The 21,667-nt window shown below is 48.8% G+C and overlaps 2 protein-coding genes across 5 annotated transcripts in view; both read left to right on the top strand.

Annotated features, from left to right (window-relative positions):
- LOC119453818 (gastrula zinc finger protein XlCGF8.2DB-like) overlaps positions 1-20,247 on the top strand; it is a 60,961-nt gene extending 40,714 nt beyond the window's left edge. The window contains exon 3 of the mRNA XM_049668554.1: positions 18,219-20,247. Coding sequence (XP_049524511.1) covers positions 18,219-19,117 — 899 coding nt within the window. The 3' untranslated portion in view covers positions 19,118-20,247. The remainder of the gene's footprint in view (positions 1-18,218) is intronic.
- LOC125946093 (uncharacterized) lies at positions 564-14,824 on the top strand. 4 transcript variants are annotated; one of them, XM_049668558.1, is made up of 3 exons: positions 564-1,271; positions 4,850-5,176; positions 9,798-10,225. In XM_049668558.1, the coding sequence occupies exons 1-3, from the start codon at positions 1,181-1,183 to the stop codon at positions 10,070-10,072; spliced, it is 693 nt and encodes a 230-aa protein (XP_049524515.1). In that variant the 5' UTR covers positions 564-1,180; the 3' UTR covers positions 10,073-10,225. The 4 variants fall into 4 exon arrangements, with proteins under 4 accessions (XP_049524515.1, XP_049524514.1, XP_049524513.1 ...); XM_049668557.1 differs by lacking the exon at positions 4,850-5,176 and having other exon boundaries at positions 9,459-10,212; XM_049668556.1 differs by lacking the exons at positions 564-1,271; positions 4,850-5,176; positions 9,798-10,225 and adding exons at positions 5,790-5,880; positions 14,067-14,824.
- Positions 20,248-21,667: the final 1,420 nt, after the last annotated feature.

Genomic DNA, 21,667 nt, shown 5'->3' with positions numbered 1-21,667 from the left:
CCCTTCAAGATGTGTCCAACCCTATCGGCCTCTAGCATGTCCGCGTCCGCTTTACGGCAGAGAGCCAGAACGTCTTGAATATACGCGACGTACGATTCGGTTGGTGTCTGGACACGAGACGCTAGCTCTTGCTTGGCCTCCATTTGACGTCCCACAGGCCTTCCGAAAAATCGCGTAGCTTTTTCTTGCAGGAGTCCCAGCTTGTAATTTCGGTTTCATGCGTCTCGAACCATACCTTCGCGGTTCCTCCCAAGTGAAAGATCAGGTTGGCCAGCAAATATGTGGCATTCCACTTGTTGTGCTTACCGACGCGCTCATACGACGTCAGCCAGTCTTCGACGTCGACCTTGCCAGTGCCAGTGAAGATTCCCGGGTGACGTAGCTGGGTTAGTACTGTTGTGTCTGGCGGTCCCTCGGGAAAAAGGAGGCCTGCGCCGACTCAGACGCGCCAACCTGGCGCCCTTTCTCGCGGCCGAGAATTGTCACCTGGGACTGAGGGATTAGCAGTTGGTCTCCAGGCTACCTCATGCGTCGCTAAACGGCAGCGTCGCCCTTTGGTGCGGTTCCGTGAATTACCAGCGCCGCCCGAACCACGACGAGGTCCGGCGTCGATTGCGACGCGCCAAACTGGCGCCCTTTCGAGACAGCCACCGCCCTCCCTGATTCCGCGAACTGACCGCTATGGAGAGGCGAATCTTGAAAGGGGCCAGTGTCTGGCAATCCCGGGGGAACGACATCAACGTTCGGTTCCCAAGGTGTCAACCGCTGCCTGTGTTCGGGGGCGACCTAGCAAGATTGGAGGCGGAGCCCGGCGGGAAACAACGACACATCACGTGCGGGATATGGCCACCTGATCCAAGATGCTGATTGGCTAAAAGAACTACAGTGTATTCCCTCGTCGAGTGAAAGAGGGAAACGAGAAAGGGATAAAACAGGGGACTTGAGTGTTGTGAGAGACGCTTGAGGCTTGATCATGTAGAGCACGCTTGACGATGTAGAGCACGCTCGACCATGTTGAACGCTCGGAGATGTAAACGCTACTACATGCAAAGATGTTAGCACGTAGACGGCTCCAATATTCTGGAGCCCTTCTTGTAAAATACCATGTACAGTGTATATAAAACAGTTTTCTAATCTCCCTGGATATCTCCTCCTCTTGGCACCTGGCACGGCATCATACATGGAACCTTCGTGGACACCACGGACAATCGACCATTCGCAACAGTGGCTGGCAGCTTATGGGATCGGCCGGCGTTGGCTACATCGGTGTGGTGAGTGCTACGTGTTTGCTTCTCTTTTCGCCAGACTCATTAGCGCAGGTAGTCGATAATGGTGGTTTGGTGTTGTTAGTGATTTTGTCTCGCAGACCAAGAATATAGTGCCTCGTGGGCTAAATTACTAGTGGGGAAGAAACACAGGGTGCACTGTAAATACGGATAACTTTGAAATCTAGGAACTCCTCAAAAGTTGTGAGCCGATGGGCATTTTGGTTGTCCCTGCGGTAGGCAAAAGTCAACAATTGGAGCTTTTACAGAATGAGGAAGTGAGTTGGGAGAAGGCCGGAGAGGCCAGGAAAATTGTTTCATAAGGAAGGAACGAAGAGAGAAATTCTGCGATCTCCTGATGGTAGCGATAAGGACGGGCTTAGTGCCTGAGTTTGCGCTTCATGTCGCCAGAACTCTCTAGTACAAGTAGGTAGTTGCTAGGAGAGTAGCTTTGTGTTTTCTGGCAGGCACCGTTTTGGGAATTCACCTTCTTTAAAAAAAAAAGGGAGTTTTAAGTAAGGGTGAATTTTGAAGGCAAACGAGATCGCTATGGAGAAATTTAGAGTGCAGGACCTCCTTCTAATTTGCGAGGAATTAGGCATTTCGGCCGACTCCGCAAAAACGAAAGAAGCGGTTCTCGACGTCATGAAAGCAGAAGAGGTGACGGTCGAGGAGGCTGACGAGGCTTGGGAGACGATTGAGGAAAGGAAGCAAAAAGCTGAGTGCGAGAGGCGCGAGCGCGAAGAAACAGAGAAGCGCATGCAGGAGGAAGCGCGACAACACGCTCTTCGGATGCAAAAGCTTGAACGGGAATGCCAGATGCTTAGATGGCAGACAGCACGACGCCAGCTCCACACTTTCAGGACAGACGAGGACATAGTTAATTTCCTCGCCCGTTTTGAGCGAGTGTGTGAGGAAGAGGGTGTCAGCCGGGACTCGTGGGCCGAGCGATTAGGAGCACTGCTGCCGTTTAGTGTCGCTGCGTGTTTCTTGCATTGCTTATCCGAGGAGAAAGCGCGCGACTATGACAGGGCTAAGAGGGCTTTGTTCAGGCGCTTTGGTGTAGCATGGCAGGCCGACTTCGAAGGCCCAAAAGACAATGAAAAAGCCGAGCCTGTTGAGGGTAACCTTAGCACTGAGAGGACTAGTGTAGAAAGCTTTCGAAAAGGTGTGATGCAAGTGGCACACACACAAAGCGAAGAGAGCGGCGGATTTCCCGCACCAGAAACGGAAGGCCCTTTAGGCCAAGTGTGTACGGCGGCGGCAATTTCAGCCAGCCTGCCAGATAGGTTGCCCTATTTATTGTCGAATAGGTCAGAAAAGTCGCCAAAGGAAAGGCGAGTGTTTTCTCCAAAGAGGAACCAGGAGAGTTTTTCTCTAAGGAGGAGCAGGGAGAGTTCCTTCTCCAGTAAGGGAGCTTTCAGGGCAAAAGCACATGAGGAGACTCAGAGACTGCTAGGCGTGTCCCCTAAGGAGCAGCGGTCAAAGGACCAAGATACGATTCCAGAGGCAGCTGCAAGCAGTGACGAGTTAAACGTGTTAGTAGCCGGAAGCGAGGTGAATTCGGTCACCGAAGTGAGCGGTGGTTTTCCCGCCCCAGAATTTGTGGCCGACTGCGAAGGCCAAGACGACAGTAACAAAGCTAGTCTTGATAGTGCTAGTTTAGAGAGCGCTGAGGGGGTTGTTGAGCCCGTAGTTAACGGACACAGTGACAAGCGCGAAGAAACAGCTGTTTCGCCATTTGGCGAGGCTGTTCTGGAAACAGAGGCCGACTTCGAAGGCCAGCAAGGAGTTCGGCATGCTGTCGACGGCAGTGATAGAGCTTGGCCAGCTGAAGGTAGACTTCATGACGAGCTAGCTTGCTCAATGGTCAAATCTGGTCATGTTCTATTACAAAGGCAGACGCACTGTGAAACCCGCGAGGGCAAGGAAATTTCAAGTGCGTGTGCCGATGCCGCAGGACCAACGAAGCATGCCAGACATAAAAGGCGTAAACGCAGGATACGAAAGGCGAACGCGGTGGAGGCGCTTAGAGTCAAACTTGCGAAGCGCCAAGGCGACATTAGTAGATGCGCTAAGGTCACGATCCAGCCAGAGACGGCGAAAAAGCAACGGAGGGTTAACCCCAAGCTTAGGCGTTTGCTACGGTCAGGGACCGGCGTGACGCACGTCGCGAAAAGGAGAGTTTCGCGAAGATTCAGGCGTGGTGAACGTCGCCTAACCGCATCTCGTACAACGCATAGTAGGCAGAGGGACAGAAGGAAGCGTCCGGTATGCTGCCACCGTGGCCGATCACTCGCGGGGGAAATGAAAGGCGACTGCCTAGCAGATAATGGGACAGTGCGCGCGCGGGTCTGTCAATGCATCCCCCTCCCAGTACTTGGAAGCGGCTGTTCGAAAGTCGCAGCTACAAGGTGTGTCATGCAAATTAGTGGCTTTTGCCTTCTTCGCGACGGCACCTTGCGAAATCCCCGGAATGCGCGACCCCCTCGAGTGCGTCTGAAAGAAAGGGGTGCGTTTGGGCCCAAGAATAAGGAAACAGGGAAGACAGGTAGAATTTTTTCTTCTTTTGTATTCCGTCTGCGGGTGATTAGCTGAGCCTTGAACATTTGACAGGCATGCAGAATATGGATTTTTTTGTTATGTTGTTAACCTTTCCGGCTCGGGTTAGACCCACGATTTAAAGGGGAGTGTTTACGCGACCACAGCTGTACACTTGGTGTCAGCTATTAGTGTCAGGGTTGCAATAGTTTAGAAGGTCATGCCCAGGTTGGGCAAGTTGATGACCTGAGCTTTTACGCGAGTTAATGACGCGTCGTGTTTTGGTTTTGATTTTCTTTCGAGGAACGTTTTTTAAGTTGCGTTTATTAATTTTAATTTCTTGGAGGACATTTCTTTTGAACGACATTGAGCTTTAAAAAATTTTTGTTAGGCAGTATACTTCGGCTGACTTTGGAAAACGTCGGATGATTGTTCCCGCACGCACGTGGAGAGGACCGCGCGTTAGGAACAGGTTGCGCCGATCGCCATTAGCGATAGAGTTATTTTCTCTTCAAAATATTGCAAAAGGGTATCTCACATGAATACGGCCACCTGCTCAGATGGAGCTTATAGCATTAAAGCAGCACAATTTCGAAGTGCGCAGGGGAAAATGCAGAATAAGTTAGGCCTTGTGAGCCACTTTGGGCACGGGATAGATGGTTTCCCTATTTGCCGATTTAGAATTTACGGCATTATGTAATGATTATGTAGCTTTGTTGTGCTAAGTGTTACGAACTATGAATTACTGAAGGTCAGTTCTCCCTTTGCGTTCCTGATCTGTGGAAGCTCTAATTCATAATTACTTAGCTTCATTACATAAACCCAGTCGGTGTCTATTTGCGAAGACACATCATCGGAAGTTTTTTGGTACTTGTCCGGATCAACGAGCACCTTGTGTTTCAGGGTTTTCTTTAGATAGGGGGCAGTCAGATTTTTGGAATTGGTAAAGTCTGGCGATGAGAGTGGCTTTCAGTGGCGCTTGCAGCATTGTGTGTGGCTGACAAAGGTCGCTCCTTGGAGCTTGGAGCTTGTCATTTCTGCAGCCCAGTCAGAGCCCACCTATGAAGAGGCCTTTGGCGGGAAGATCATCATTCCTGGAAGCAGCGGCCCCATGGCTTTGAGCGAAGCAGGCATCAAACCGGCCGAGCTGCATGGAACAACTCGACCTCCCGATGCATCATCTGGCGGCGGGGGTGCTGTTGTGTCTGGCGGTCCCTCGGGAAAAAGGAGGCCTGCGCCGACTCAGACGCGCCAACCTGGCGCCCTTTCTCGCGGCCGAGAATTGTCACCTGGGACTGAGGGATTAGCAGTTGGTCTCCAGGCTACCTCATGCGTCGCTAAACGGCAGCGTCGCCCTTTGGTGCGGTTCCGTGAATTACCAGCGCCGCCCGAACCACGACGAGGTCCGGCGTCGATTGCGACGCGCCAAACTGGCGCCCTTTCGAGACAGCCACCGCCCTCCCTGATTCCGCGAACTGACCGCTATGGAGAGGCGAATCTTGAAAGGGGCCAGTGTCTGGCAATCCCGGGGGAACGACATCAACGTTCGGTTCCCAAGGTGTCAACCGCTGCCTGTGTTCGGGGGCGACCTAGCAAGATTGGAGGCGGAGCCCGGCGGGAAACAACGACACATCACGTGCGGGATATGGCCACCTGATCCAAGATGCTGATTGGCTAAAAGAACTACAGTGTATTCCCTCGTCGAGTGAAAGAGGGAAACGAGAAAGGGATAAAACAGGGGACTTGAGTGTTGTGAGAGACGCTTGAGGCTTGATCATGTAGAGCACGCTTGACGATGTAGAGCACGCTCGACCATGTTGAACGCTCGGAGATGTAAACGCTACTACATGCAAAGATGTTAGCACGTAGACGGCTCCAATATTCTGGAGCCCTTCTTGTAAAATACCATGTACAGTGTATATAAAACAGTTTTCTAATCTCCCTGGATATCTCCTCCTCTTGGCACCTGGCACGGCATCATACATGGAACCTTCGTGGACACCACGGACAATCGACCATTCGCAACAGTGGCTGGCAGCTTATGGGATCGGCCGGCGTTGGCTACATCGGTGTGGTGAGTGCTACGTGTTTGCTTCTCTTTTCGCCAGACTCATTAGCGCAGGTAGTCGATAATGGTGGTTTGGTGTTGTTAGTGATTTTGTCTCGCAGACCAAGAATATAGTGCCTCGTGGGCTAAATTACTAGTGGGGAAGAAACACAGGGTGCACTGTAAATACGGATAACTTTGAAATCTAGGAACTCCTCAAAAGTTGTGAGCCGATGGGCATTTTGGTTGTCCCTGCGGTAGGCAAAAGTCAACAATTGGAGCTTTTACAGAATGAGGAAGTGAGTTGGGAGAAGGCCGGAGAGGCCAGGAAAATTGTTTCATAAGGAAGGAACGAAGAGAGAAATTCTGCGATCTCCTGATGGTAGCGATAAGGACGGGCTTAGTGCCTGAGTTTGCGCTTCATGTCGCCAGAACTCTCTAGTACAAGTAGGTAGTTGCTAGGAGAGTAGCTTTGTGTTTTCTGGCAGGCACCGTTTTGGGAATTCACCTTCTTTAAAAAAAAAAGGGAGTTTTAAGTAAGGGTGAATTTTGAAGGCAAACGAGATCGCTATGGAGAAATTTAGAGTGCAGGACCTCCTTCTAATTTGCGAGGAATTAGGCATTTCGGCCGACTCCGCAAAAACGAAAGAAGCGGTTCTCGACGTCATGAAAGCAGAAGAGGTGACGGTCGAGGAGGCTGACGAGGCTTGGGAGACGATTGAGGAAAGGAAGCAAAAAGCTGAGTGCGAGAGGCGCGAGCGCGAAGAAACAGAGAAGCGCATGCAGGAGGAAGCGCGACAACACGCTCTTCGGATGCAAAAGCTTGAACGGGAATGCCAGATGCTTAGATGGCAGACAGCACGACGCCAGCTCCACACTTTCAGGACAGACGAGGACATAGTTAATTTCCTCGCCCGTTTTGAGCGAGTGTGTGAGGAAGAGGGTGTCAGCCGGGACTCGTGGGCCGAGCGATTAGGAGCACTGCTGCCGTTTAGTGTCGCTGCGTGTTTCTTGCATTGCTTATCCGAGGAGAAAGCGCGCGACTATGACAGGGCTAAGAGGGCTTTGTTCAGGCGCTTTGGTGTAGCATGGCAGGCCGACTTCGAAGGCCCAAAAGACAATGAAAAAGCCGAGCCTGTTGAGGGTAACCTTAGCACTGAGAGGACTAGTGTAGAAAGCTTTCGAAAAGGTGTGATGCAAGTGGCACACACACAAAGCGAAGAGAGCGGCGGATTTCCCGCACCAGAAACGGAAGGCCCTTTAGGCCAAGTGTGTACGGCGGCGGCAATTTCAGCCAGCCTGCCAGATAGGTTGCCCTATTTATTGTCGAATAGGTCAGAAAAGTCGCCAAAGGAAAGGCGAGTGTTTTCTCCAAAGAGGAACCAGGAGAGTTTTTCTCTAAGGAGGAGCAGGGAGAGTTCCTTCTCCAGTAAGGGAGCTTTCAGGGCAAAAGCACATGAGGAGACTCAGAGACTGCTAGGCGTGTCCCCTAAGGAGCAGCGGTCAAAGGACCAAGATACGATTCCAGAGGCAGCTGCAAGCAGTGACGAGTTAAACGTGTTAGTAGCCGGAAGCGAGGTGAATTCGGTCACCGAAGTGAGCGGTGGTTTTCCCGCCCCAGAATTTGTGGCCGACTGCGAAGGCCAAGACGACAGTAACAAAGCTAGTCTTGATAGTGCTAGTTTAGAGAGCGCTGAGGGGGTTGTTGAGCCCGTAGTTAACGGACACAGTGACAAGCGCGAAGAAACAGCTGTTTCGCCATTTGGCGAGGCTGTTCTGGAAACAGAGGCCGACTTCGAAGGCCAGCAAGGAGTTCGGCATGCTGTCGACGGCAGTGATAGAGCTTGGCCAGCTGAAGGTAGACTTCATGACGAGCTAGCTTGCTCAATGGTCAAATCTGGTCATGTTCTATTACAAAGGCAGACGCACTGTGAAACCCGCGAGGGCAAGGAAATTTCAAGTGCGTGTGCCGATGCCGCAGGACCAACGAAGCATGCCAGACATAAAAGGCGTAAACGCAGGATACGAAAGGCGAACGCGGTGGAGGCGCTTAGAGTCAAACTTGCGAAGCGCCAAGGCGACATTAGTAGATGCGCTAAGGTCACGATCCAGCCAGAGACGGCGAAAAAGCAACGGAGGGTTAACCCCAAGCTTAGGCGTTTGCTACGGTCAGGGACCGGCGTGACGCACGTCGCGAAAAGGAGAGTTTCGCGAAGATTCAGGCGTGGTGAACGTCGCCTAACCGCATCTCGTACAACGCATAGTAGGCAGAGGGACAGAAGGAAGCGTCCGGTATGCTGCCACCGTGGCCGATCACTCGCGGGGGAAATGAAAGGCGACTGCCTAGCAGATAATGGGACAGTGCGCGCGCGGGTCTGTCAATGCATCCCCCTCCCAGTACTTGGAAGCGGCTGTTCGAAAGTCGCAGCTACAAGGTGTGTCATGCAAATTAGTGGCTTTTGCCTTCTTCGCGACGGCACCTTGCGAAATCCCCGGAATGCGCGACCCCCTCGAGTGCGTCTGAAAGAAAGGGGTGCGTTTGGGCCCAAGAATAAGGAAACAGGGAAGACAGGTAGAATTTTTTCTTCTTTTGTATTCCGTCTGCGGGTGATTAGCTGAGCCTTGAACATTTGACAGGCATGCAGAATATGGATTTTTTTGTTATGTTGTTAACCTTTCCGGCTCGGGTTAGACCCACGATTTAAAGGGGAGTGTTTACGCGACCACAGCTGTACACTTGGTGTCAGCTATTAGTGTCAGGGTTGCAATAGTTTAGAAGGTCATGCCCAGGTTGGGCAAGTTGATGACCTGAGCTTTTACGCGAGTTAATGACGCGTCGTGTTTTGGTTTTGATTTTCTTTCGAGGAACGTTTTTTAAGTTGCGTTTATTAATTTTAATTTCTTGGAGGACATTTCTTTTGAACGACATTGAGCTTTAAAAAATTTTTGTTAGGCAGTATACTTCGGCTGACTTTGGAAAACGTCGGATGATTGTTCCCGCACGCACGTGGAGAGGACCGCGCGTTAGGAACAGGTTGCGCCGATCGCCATTAGCGATAGAGTTATTTTCTCTTCAAAATATTGCAAAAGGGTATCTCACATGAATACGGCCACCTGCTCAGATGGAGCTTATAGCATTAAAGCAGCACAATTTCGAAGTGCGCAGGGGAAAATGCAGAATAAGTTAGGCCTTGTGAGCCACTTTGGGCACGGGATAGATGGTTTCCCTATTTGCCGATTTAGAATTTACGGCATTATGTAATGATTATGTAGCTTTGTTGTGCTAAGTGTTACGAACTATGAATTACTGAAGGTCAGTTCTCCCTTTGCGTTCCTGATCTGTGGAAGCTCTAATTCATAATTACTTAGCTTCATTACATAAACCCAGTCGGTGTCTATTTGCGAAGACACATCATCGGAAGTTTTTTGGTACTTGTCCGGATCAACGAGCACCTTGTGTTTCAGGGTTTTCTTTAGATAGGGGGCAGTCAGATTTTTGGAATTGGTAAAGTCTGGCGATGAGAGTGGCTTTCAGTGGCGCTTGCAGCATTGTGTGTGGCTGACAAAGGTCGCTCCTTGGAGCTTGGAGCTTGTCATTTCTGCAGCCCAGTCAGAGCCCACCTATGAAGAGGCCTTTGGCGGGAAGATCATCATTCCTGGAAGCAGCGGCCCCATGGCTTTGAGCGAAGCAGGCATCAAACCGGCCGAGCTGCATGGAACAACTCGACCTCCCGATGCATCATCTGGCGGCGGGGGTGCTGTTGTGTCTGGCGGTCCCTCGGGAAAAAGGAGGCCTGCGCCGACTCAGACGCGCCAACCTGGCGCCCTTTCTCGCGGCCGAGAATTGTCACCTGGGACTGAGGGATTAGCAGTTGGTCTCCAGGCTACCTCATGCGTCGCTAAACGGCAGCGTCGCCCTTTGGTGCGGTTCCGTGAATTACCAGCGCCGCCCGAACCACGACGAGGTCCGGCGTCGATTGCGACGCGCCAAACTGGCGCCCTTTCGAGACAGCCACCGCCCTCCCTGATTCCGCGAACTGACCGCTATGGAGAGGCGAATCTTGAAAGGGGCCAGTGTCTGGCAATCCCGGGGGAACGACATCAACGTTCGGTTCCCAAGGTGTCAACCGCTGCCTGTGTTCGGGGGCGACCTAGCAAGATTGGAGGCGGAGCCCGGCGGGAAACAACGACACATCACGTGCGGGATATGGCCACCTGATCCAAGATGCTGATTGGCTAAAAGAACTACAGTGTATTCCCTCGTCGAGTGAAAGAGGGAAACGAGAAAGGGATAAAACAGGGGACTTGAGTGTTGTGAGAGACGCTTGAGGCTTGATCATGTAGAGCACGCTTGACGATGTAGAGCACGCTCGACCATGTTGAACGCTCGGAGATGTAAACGCTACTACATGCAAAGATGTTAGCACGTAGACGGCTCCAATATTCTGGAGCCCTTCTTGTAAAATACCATGTACAGTGTATATAAAACAGTTTTCTAATCTCCCTGGATATCTCTTCCTCTTGGCACCTGGCACGGCATCATACATGGAACCTTCGTGGACACCACGGACAATCGACCATTCGCAACAGTGGCTGGCAGCTTATGGGATCGGCCGGCGTTGGCTACATCGGTGTGGTGAGTGCTACGTGTTTGCTTCTCTTTTCGCCAGACTCATTAGCGCAGGTAGTCGATAATGATGGTTTGGTGTTGTTAGTGATTTTGTCTCGCAGACCAAGAATATAGTGCCTCGTGGGCTAAATTACTAGTGGGGAAGAAACACAGGGTGCACTGTAAATATGGATAACTTTGAAATCTAGGAACTCCTCAAAAGTTGTGAGCCGATGGGCATTTTGGTTGTCCCTGCGGTAGGCAAAAGTCAACAATTGGAGCTTTTACAGAATGAGGAAGTGAGTTGGGAGAAGGCCGGAGAGGCCAGGAAAATTGTTTCATAAGGAAGGAACGAAGAGAGAAATTCTGCGATCTCCTGATGGTAGCGATAAGGACGGGCTTAGTGCCTGAGTTTGCGCTTCATGTCGCCAGAACTCTCTAGTACAAGTAGGTAGTTGCTAGGAGAGTAGCTTTGTGTTTTCTGGCAGGCACCGTTTTGGGAATTCACCTTCTTTAAAAAAAAAGGGAGTTTTAAGTAAGGGTGAATTTTGAAGGCAAACGAGATCGCTATGGAGAAATTTAGAGTGCAGGACCTCCTTCTAATTTGCGAGGAATTAGGCATTTCGGCCGACTCCGCAAAAACGAAAGAAGCGGTTCTCGACGTCATGAAAGCAGAAGAGGTGACGGTCGAGGAGGCTGACGAGGCTTGGGAGACGATTGAGGAAAGGAAGCAAAAAGCTGAGTGCGAGAGGCGCGAGCGCGAAGAAACAGAGAAGCGCATGCAGGAGGAAGCGCGACAACACGCTCTTCGGATGCAAAAGCTTGAACGGGAATGCCAGATGCTTAGATGGCAGACAGCACGACGCCAGCTCCACACTTTCAGGACAGACGAGGACATAGTTAATTTCCTCGCCCGTTTTGAGCGAGTGTGTGAGGAAGAGGGTGTCAGCCGGGACTCGTGGGCCGAGCGATTAGGAGCACTGCTGCCGTTTAGTGTCGCTGCGTGTTTCTTGCATTGCTTATCCGAGGAGAAAGCGCGCGACTATGACAGGGCTAAGAGGGCTTTGTTCAGGCGCTTTGGTGTAGCATGGCAGGCCGACTTCGAAGGCCCAAAAGACAATGAAAAAGCCGAGCCTGTTGAGGGTAACCTTAGCACTGAGAGGACTAGTGTAGAAAGCTTTCGAAAAGGTGTGATGCAAGTGGCACACACACAAAGCGAAGAGAGCGGCGGATTTCCCGCACCAGAAACGGAAGGCCCTTTAGGCCAAGTGTGTACGGCGGCGGCAATTTCAGCCAGCCTGCCAGATAGGTTGCCCTATTTATTGTCGAATAGGTCAGAAAAGTCGCCAAAGGAAAGGCGAGTGTTTTCTCCAAAGAGGAACCAGGAGAGTTTTTCTCTAAGGAGGAGCAGGGAGAGTTCCTTCTCCAGTAAGGGAGCTTTCAGGGCAAAAGCACATGAGGAGACTCAGAGACTGCTAGGCGTGTCCCCTAAGGAGCAGCGGTCAAAGGACCAAGATACGATTCCAGAGGCAGCTGCAAGCAGTGACGAGTTAAACGTGTTAGTAGCCGGAAGCGAGGTGAATTCGGTCACCGAAGTGAGCGGTGGTTTTCCCGCCCCAGAATTTGTGGCCGACTGCGAAGGCCAAGACGACAGTAACAAAGCTAGTCTTGATAGTGCTAGTTTAGAGAGCGCTGAGGGGGTTGTTGAGCCCGTAGTTAACGGACACAGTGACAAGCGCGAAGAAACAGCTGTTTCGCCATTTGGCGAGGCTGTTCTGGAAACAGAGGCCGACTTCGAAGGCCAGCAAGGAGTTCGGCATGCTGTCGACGGCAGTGATAGAGCTTGGCCAGCTGAAGGTAGACTTCATGACGAGCTAGCTTGCTCAATGGTCAAATCTGGTCATGTTCTATTACAAAGGCAGACGCACTGTGAAACCCGCGAGGGCAAGGAAATTTCAAGTGCGTGTGCCGATGCCGCAGGACCAACGAAGCATGCCAGACATAAAAGGCGTAAACGCAGGATACGAAAGGCGAACGCGGTGGAGGCGCTTAGAGTCAAACTTGCGAAGCGCCAAGGCGACATTAGTAGATGCGCTAAGGTCACGATCCAGCCAGAGACGGCGAAAAAGCAACGGAGGGTTAACCCCAAGCTTAGGCGTTTGCTACGGTCAGGGACCGGCGTGACGCACGTCGCGAAAAGGAGAGTTTCGCGAAGATTCAGGCGTGGTGAACGTCGCCTAACCGCATCTCGTACAACGCATAGTAGGCAGAGGGACAGAAGGAAGCGTCCGGTATGCTGCCACCGTGGCCGATCACTCGCGGGGGAAATGAAAGGCGACTGCCTAGCAGATAATGGGACAGTGCGCGCGCGGGTCTGTCAATGCATCCCCCTCCCAGTACTTGGAAGCGGCTGTTCGAAAGTCGCAGCTACAAGGTGTGTCATGCAAATTAGTGGCTTTTGCCTTCTTCGCGACGGCACCTTGCGAAATCCCCGGAATGCGCGACCCCCTCGAGTGCGTCTGAAAGAAAGGGGTGCGTTTGGGCCCAAGAATAAGGAAACAGGGAAGACAGGTAGAATTTTTTCTTCTTTTGTATTCCGTCTGCGGGTGATTAGCTGAGCCTTGAACATTTGACAGGCATGCAGAATATGGATTTTTTTGTTATGTTGTTAACCTTTCCGGCTCGGGTTAGACCCACGATTTAAAGGGGAGTGTTTACGCGACCACAGCTGTACACTTGGTGTCAGCTATTAGTGTCAGGGTTGCAATAGTTTAGAAGGTCATGCCCAGGTTGGGCAAGTTGATGACCTGAGCTTTTACGCGAGTTAATGACGCGTCGTGTTTTGGTTTTGATTTTCTTTCGAGGAACGTTTTTTAAGTTGCGTTTATTAATTTTAATTTCTTGGAGGACATTTCTTTTGAACGACATTGAGCTTTAAAAAATTTTTGTTAGGCAGTATACTTCGGCTGACTTTGGAAAACGTCGGATGATTGTTCCCGCACGCACGTGGAGAGGACCGCGCGTTAGGAACAGGTTGCGCCGATCGCCATTAGCGATAGAGTTATTTTCTCTTCAAAATATTGCAAAAGGGTATCTCACATGAATACGGCCACCTGCTCAGATGGAGCTTATAGCATTAAAGCAGCACAATTTCGAAGTGCGCAGGGGAAAATGCAGAATAAGTTAGGCCTTGTGAGCCACTTTGGGCACGGGATAGATGGTTTCCCTATTTGCCGATTTAGAATTTACGGCATTATGTAATGATTATGTAGCTTTGTTGTGCTAAGTGTTACGAACTATGAATTACTGAAGGTCAGTTCTCCCTTTGCGTTCCTGATCTGTGGAAGCTCTAATTCATAATTACTTAGCTTCATTACATAAACCCAGTCGGTGTCTATTTGCGAAGACACATCATCGGAAGTTTTTTGGTACTTGTCCGGATCAACGAGCACCTTGTGTTTCAGGGTTTTCTTTAGATAGGGGGCAGTCGGATTTTTGGAATTGGTAAAGTCTGGCGATGAGAGTGGCTTTCAGTGGCGCTTGCAGCATTGTGTGTGGCTGACAAAGGTCGCTCCTTGGAGCTTGGAGCTTGTCATTTCTGCAGCCCAGTCAGAGCCCACCTATGAAGAGGCCTTTGGCGGGAAGATCATCATTCCTGGAAGCAGCGGCCCCATGGCTTTGAGCGAAGCAGGCATCAAACCGGCCGAGCTGCATGGAACAACTCGACCTCCCGATGCATCATCTGGCGGCGGGGGTGCTGTTGTGTCTGGCGGTCCCTCGGGAAAAAGGAGGCCTGCGCCGACTCAGACGCGCCAACCTGGCGCCCTTTCTCGCGGCCGAGAATTGTCACCTGGGACTGAGGGATTAGCAGTTGGTCTCCAGGCTACCTCATGCGTCGCTAAACGGCAGCGTCGCCCTTTGGTGCGGTTCCGTGAATTACCAGCGCCGCCCGAACCACGACGAGGTCCGGCGTCGATTGCGACGCGCCAAACTGGCGCCCTTTCGAGACAGCCACCGCCCTCCCTGATTCCGCGAACTGACCGCTATGGAGAGGCGAATCTTGAAAGGGGCCAGTGTCTGGCAATCCCGGGGGAACGACATCAACGTTCGGTTCCCAAGGTGTCAACCGCTGCCTGTGTTCGGGGGCGACCTAGCAAGATTGGAGGCGGAGCCCGGCGGGAAACAACGACACATCACGTGCGGGATATGGCCACCTGATCCAAGATGCTGATTGGCTAAAAGAACTACAGTGTATTCCCTCGTCGAGTGAAAGAGGGAAACGAGAAAGGGATAAAACAGGGGACTTGAGTGTTGTGAGAGACGCTTGAGGCTTGATCATGTAGAGCACGCTTGACGATGTAGAGCACGCTCGACCATGTTGAACGCTCGGAGATGTAAACGCTACTACATGCAAAGATGTTAGCACGTAGACGGCTTCAATATTCTGGAGCCCTTCTTGTAAAATACCATGTACAGTGTATATAAAACAGTTTTCTAATCTCCCTGGATAACTCCTCCTCTTGGCACCTGGCACGGCATCATACATGGAACCTTCGTGGCCGCTCGGACCATCACCATTCGCAACAGTACCACTTCCGCCGGTGTCTGAGTGGCGGAGGCAGCGTCAGCGTCGGAGGCAGCGTCAGTAGCCATAACAGCGGAACCGATGTGACGCCCGCCGCGAAGATCCAGGGCCGGCTTGTGGCGAGATTACCCCGCACCTCCACCAAAATGTTACGGGAAGAAAATATATGTATTTACAATATATACAGAGGGTTGTAGCTCTGTGGCCAGGGTGACACCGTCTACTGAGTTCCGAGACACTTCAGCCTCTTCTTCCCCAACCAATGTCATTTTGTCCACAGCAGTACAAACTCGTACGTGACAATATATCAAACCAAAATGTTGCTGGGTGCCTGGGCAGAGAGGCATCGAGGGAAATGTGCTAGTAGATGAAAAAAATGGTTAAAGCCATAGCAATGAAAGCTAGCATTCTGTCCATAGCAGTTCCTGCCACAGACCTGAAGCCATTCCTACCTAAAAAAAGGAGCTATTGGCAACACTTAATAAGCTACACATAATCAGGCCCTACTTAGGGCCGCCACTCTCAAAATCACAACGATGTGATGTGCTCTTTTGTCGACTGTGGATAGGGCACACATATGGTACCTATTGTTATCTTTTAACTTGTGCTGAACCTCCCAACTGTGGTCGATTTGGCAAGAGGCTGACTGTCCTCCATGTCTTGCGGGAGTGTCTAGAAGGAGAACGTGAACGGAGAAAGCACTTTCCTTTGGCAAACCAACAACATATCCACCTTCATCCCACACTGCTTCTTGGCTCAGAACTGTTCTTCGAGATGAAAGCAGTCCATAATTTTTAAATGACCTTGTGTTTTACCTTATCAGCTCAAGAGCTTCGTAGCATGCCCTCTCTCTAGAGGGTGCCCTGCTATGGTGGTGTTGAAAGGCACTTGCTTTTGGGCGCCTGCACTCAAGGGTTTCAGTGAGGCGGTTGTGCTTGTGGCAGTGACACATTTATTGTATGACACCACTTGTAGAATACCTTTTATGGTCACAGCCCTCATCACTAGTCACTGTCATTATTTTAATACCTATGTATTTTATACCCATTACCGCGAATGTTGTTAGGCCTCTATACAGCCTTGTTACATTTACCATTTGTCATTTACCGCTTCATGGACTGCTTTATACCATTTCATGGTGCTCTTGGCTATCCCTCGCCCTAGCACTAATAAAGCCCATATATTATCACTGAACTTAACTGTTATAGACACATTATAGGCTATCTATCTTGATTTAACAAGATGTTGAGATCTAACCGGCTATATTGGAGGCATGCAAAGTCATTAGTTCTAATGAGATTGCAGTGCACTCCAGGGTCCATCTTCATGTGGTATTCCTTCATGTGAAGATGCAACAAAGTTACAAGTCCAAAAAGAACTTGGTTCAGACCACGTTGGTGCTAAGGCTTGCTAAACATATTGGACGGGCCCCGCAAAGTGTAAGAGCGTGAGGCAAGGGCGTTGCTTTCCTTTTTCCCATTATCTTGCTTAATGCTTTTTCTATTTTGCACAAAGCATAGCATATATAAAAAGTTCCAAGTGCTCGGCAACTATGCCACGTATGAGGCCACTTATGAAAAAGACTACGTATGAGGCTGTCAACAGAAAAGTGACAGGAATCTAACATAGTCTGCAGTTGCCCTTCTTGTTATGCATACTCCTGTTTAGGTTGTGTTGGCTTAAACTTATACACCCTTAATTCGCATTGCTCTTGGCAGAAGGAGGCGTTTATTTTCACCGTTAATTAATAGTTGCAGAGTGCATGTCTAATTGTTTTCCTTTGACCAAAAGTGCAGTTGAAGATGTCATACTTTGTTAAGCCTTTAAGGACGACACTGTGACTAAAGCCTCGGTCTGCGAGTGGTTTTCTTGGACGAAGAATGCATGATGTCAGTCAAGAACAAGCAATTTTCTGGCTGGCTCTTCACGACTTGGAACTTGTGAAAACATCAACAGTGTTACACCATTTGGCATTTTTAGCCTTTTGTGGACGCCTGAGTGGATTCAGATTGTCTTTGAAATGAATCTTTACGTGCAGCAAGAAAACAAGCACAAGCAACTTCTCAATTTTATAATTATATGAAAAGTGTCAATGAGAGAATTGTAGAGCGACATGAGGAACTCCCGATGCAACTTGCTGTTGCTGAATACGTACTACATAAAAGTGTTTTTCCGAGCGTGACAGAAGTTTGTCAATATATGCAAAATGCCTCGAGCAGCCAGTTGCGCGGTTGCGTGTATTTGCGGGCTTCTTTCATGTTCGGAAAAACACTTTTATGCAGCACGTATTGAGCAAAACAGAGCTGTATCGGGAGTTTCTCATGTCTCTCTACAATTTTCTCATTGACACTTTTCATCTCATTATAATTGAGAAGTTAATTAAATATTTCATTAAGACTAATTATCTAATTAGGCGGAATGCAAAAAATAATTTGAGTATCTCCAAGCGACGGCTAACAAAATTACCTTGGTTCTGTCCAGCTATGTGGTATTTTCATATTTTTAAAGTTTGCCCAAGTTAAGTGAAACACCCTGCATGTTCTATGCATAAACCCTTCTGGCATGGTAGTCAGCAACAGTGACCACCTCGTGGGAACTTTATTACAAGTAGTTAGTTTTTTTTTCCTGTGTTCAATATGCTTTCTATAACCTATTCTCGTAATTCCTGTATTAAGATTCACGATTTAATACAAAAGAAATTTGTGTGCTTGAAAGAGAGAGAAATTTTCTGTAGTGCCAGTGAATCATAACTGACGTATTGCATGTCTCAAATATGGCCACTAACCCTCTTGTGCTTATTGAAGATCAGATAGCATCCTGGGCCAAAGCTTTTTCACTCGGTTTTTCATGGGTTGTAGAAAACAGTGAGAATCTTCAAACACTCCACATTTTCTCACTTTGTAATTTTTCAACATTCAGAAAAATATTTTATGGTGAAAATATAGGTGGATTTTACAAGCTGGGTCTTTAAGTATAGGAATACAAATTTTTTAAGCAAATCAATAAGGTCCACCAGCCATGCTATGTTCTATTATTTTGAAATAACCTTGAAGACTTCAAATAAAAAAAATAACTTTCAAATAATAAAAATGAAAACTTCTCATTAGCCACAATATCAGTGTTGTTTTTCGCCATTTTGTAATAACTTCCACTTTTGTTTTATTTGTGCAGCATCAAGGCCTTCTGTTTCTCCATCAACAACCAAGGGTGACAAATCATGTCAGGGGCGCCTCTACAGCAGTCAACTCTGTGACTATGAATCTGATAATCTGCGAGAGCTTGAAAAACACACCGGGGTTCATAGTGGCGAGCATCCATTTAAATGTCATTTCTGCCCTCAGAGCTTCGCACGAAAAAACTGTTTTAACAAGCACCTGTGCATCCACACGGGTGAGCGTCCATTTAAATGCCATTTCTGCTCTCAGGGCTTCTCACAAAAAAACGCTTTGAACAAGCACCTGCGCGTCCACACGGGTGAGCGCCCATTTAAATGCCATTTGTGCCCGCAGAGCTTCTCACAGAAGTCCAATTTGAACACGCACCTGCGCATCCACATGGGTGAGCGTCCATTTAAATGCCATTTCTGCTCTCAGAGCTTCTCACAAAAGAACACTTTGGACCAACACCTGCGCATTCACACGGGTGAGCGCCCATTTAAATGCCATTTGTGCCCTCAGAGCTTCTCACAAAGACCCTCCCTGAAACGACACCTGCGCATCCACACAGGCGAGACACCATTTCAGTGCCCTTCGTGCCTTCGGAGTTTCTCACGTAAAACCAATTTGAACAAACACCTGAAAATTCACACTGGCAAAAAGCCATTTCACTGTCCCTCCTGCCCTCGGAAATTTAGTAATAGTGGCGATTTTAAGAGGCACCTGCGCATCCACACAGGTGAGAAGCCATTTCTGTGCCCTTCGTGTCCTCGGAGTTTCTCAGTTAAAAGCTATTTGAACGAACACCTGCGCACCCACACAGGTGAGAAGCCATTTCAGTGCTCTTCATGCACACGGAGATTTTCGCGGAAGAGTACCATGACGCGGCACCTGCACATTCATACAGGTGAATAACCACTACTCTGCACCATGCTGATTACTTGAGTGAACATAAACAGAAAAAGCACCCTGGCGCTGTAGAGTAGGTCAGCAGCCATGTTGAACTAGCCTGATTTAGGAATCTATAGCACAGCAGTGGTAGTGAAAGGCTAGAGCATTTCCCTTGTGTGTGTTAGGTCCTGTGTGTGAATCTCGGTGTAGGTGGAAACCCACTGGTCTTTCTAATGGGTAGGTACATACAACGACCTGGCGCTAGGTTATTTATGTGTGTTCTCATCTCGGGTTGGCAGCATGGGACTGCCAGGCTCCTTTTTGAGATTTGTCTCGGTTCTTGCGCCGCGAGCACAGCGGTTTACGAACGTCTACGGAGGAACACACCCCTGAAAAGCCGGACTGCTGGCTGGAGGAGGGGGGAAGGGGGGAGTGCTTGTGCTTCATTTTAACACCAGTGGGTGTCCGGTGGGGAAGTATCGAACCACGCACCTCTATTAACAGAGCCGGGCCTTCTACCCACTGAGCCACTGCTGCAGTTGTGACTTCTAACCTATTTCACAGGTAGATGGGCTACCTATATTTCAGCTCTCGTTAATTTGACCATTGTTAATTCAGATAATTGGATAATTCGAACTCGTTCTTTGGTCCCGGCAGGCAGTACTCATTATTTAAGGGAATCAAACTCGTTGATTCGGGCATATTTGGCCGCACATGTAGATACAAATAATTTCCATTTGAGTAGTAACAAATCACTACTTTACTTTTACTTTTGATGCACATAAGTTTTTGTGTTAATCAATGCATTTTTGTCGCATACTTTTTTGGCTGGCGATCTCATTAATATGTGTTTCGACAGTTAGCAGTGTCTTCTGCAAGCTGCTCTCGCTGATTGCATTGTACTAAGGGGGCTGTGGGCTTCGGTCAAGCCCTTAAGGACATTTTTAGCCGCAGCCTTCTTCATCTTTTTGATGGAAATAAAATTGTATTGTATTGTACATGTGTCGCATGCTGCCTAGTGTTGTGTTGCACTGTTAGCTCTGGTGTTACCATATGCTCTTAGATGTTGAACCGACTTCACAGGATGTTCCTGCCTAATCTAGGAAGTTGCAGGAACAAATGTAGTGATATGATTGCATTGCATTACAGTGATATGTGTTCATGTTTTTTTTTTATTCAAGTACCCTAAAGGCCTGTAGGGCATTACATAGGGATGGTATAATAAATCATTAAGTAACAGTAGACGCATGTGATGTTCCTTCATGCGAAGGTACAACAAATAAATGTTCGTACGTCAGATATTCCTTCAAAAGACTCAATGAGTGAAATAACATGCTCAGTCAGGATAAAATCTGATGATTAGATGTCTCAATGAAATGTATTGCTGTTCTCGAAATACTCTGCTGCCTATTTCAAGTTACGAGTGACAGGAAACCGACTATGAGTTTGGAAGAAGCATAGAGGAAAATAAATATGTTTAAATGAAATGTTGATCAAAAGGGAAGTGAAAAGATAATTCTTGCATGTGGGGCTATATCTTCCAAGTTATTTTCGAAGTGCTTTGCCAGTCGATGCTTTTGGAAAATGAATTGGTTAGCATTTTAGGGAAGTTAGCCATCCTGACCTGGCAGCAGATGTGGAACATTCTTTACAGCCTATTATAAGGTTATAAGGATGTTGCATTATTATTATTATATAACTATCAAAGTATCTTACCTTAGCATTCTTGTGAGTTAAGTGTTTGGCCCAAATAAGGCACGGTGCAATTGGGCTGCACTTGCTGTATGTTTGGCGACATTTCTATCAGCATGGGCAGTCGTCTACTTGGTATTAGCTATAGCGAATGCATATCAATATAACACTAATGCATAGGAGAATATCAGCACTGTATGACCAATGAAATAAAAAAGAACAGTTGGGTATGATGATTGATGATGAATCAGCAAACATATCAAAATTTAATGCCTACCACTAAAAAAGTTTTCATGACACATTTTGAAGCGAAACTTCATTACGCTACCTCGGGCAGCCATCGGCGACTCAACAGTTTTCACCTTGAGAGCTAGAGGTCAAACCACAAGAGAGCATCAAGGCGCGTTTATAGTCCGACGTTATCGGTACACGGGCGAGCATCATCAGATGCTGGGCGCGTCGGAGCGCATTGGCCGCGCGTCTGATTACATTGGCGGCGCCAGTACGTCGAACCATCGGTCAAACTATAGCCACTGTTGTTCTCGCCAACGTGACATAACGTGTGTGCCCGCGTTCACGCTACGTCGGACTATATTTAGGTCTTATGGAGCCCTGAAAGGAGACATTGCCGCCGTTGCCCGAGTAGCGTTTGGCCCAGCTGCGAGTTGCAATCAAGTCTCACTACTTTACTAATTAGCAAAGTGTCTTCATAGGATAAAAAAAAATGATGAATAAACTCTGTATTCATTGCAAACATATCTGTATATCATTGCGAAACCACACCTCGGCCACAGCTCGACAATGGACCTAGCCAGGGCAGTGAAGCTTTCGCTATCAACCAAGGTTAACCAAAGCTAAACCACACCAATTTTTTCTCACAAA

The sequence above is a fragment of the Dermacentor silvarum genome, chromosome 5 (assembly GCF_013339745.2).
Source record: "Dermacentor silvarum isolate Dsil-2018 chromosome 5, BIME_Dsil_1.4, whole genome shotgun sequence".
Lineage (NCBI taxonomy): Eukaryota > Metazoa > Arthropoda > Arachnida > Ixodida > Ixodidae > Dermacentor > Dermacentor silvarum.
This window is presented reverse-complemented; position numbering and strand designations above follow the sequence as displayed.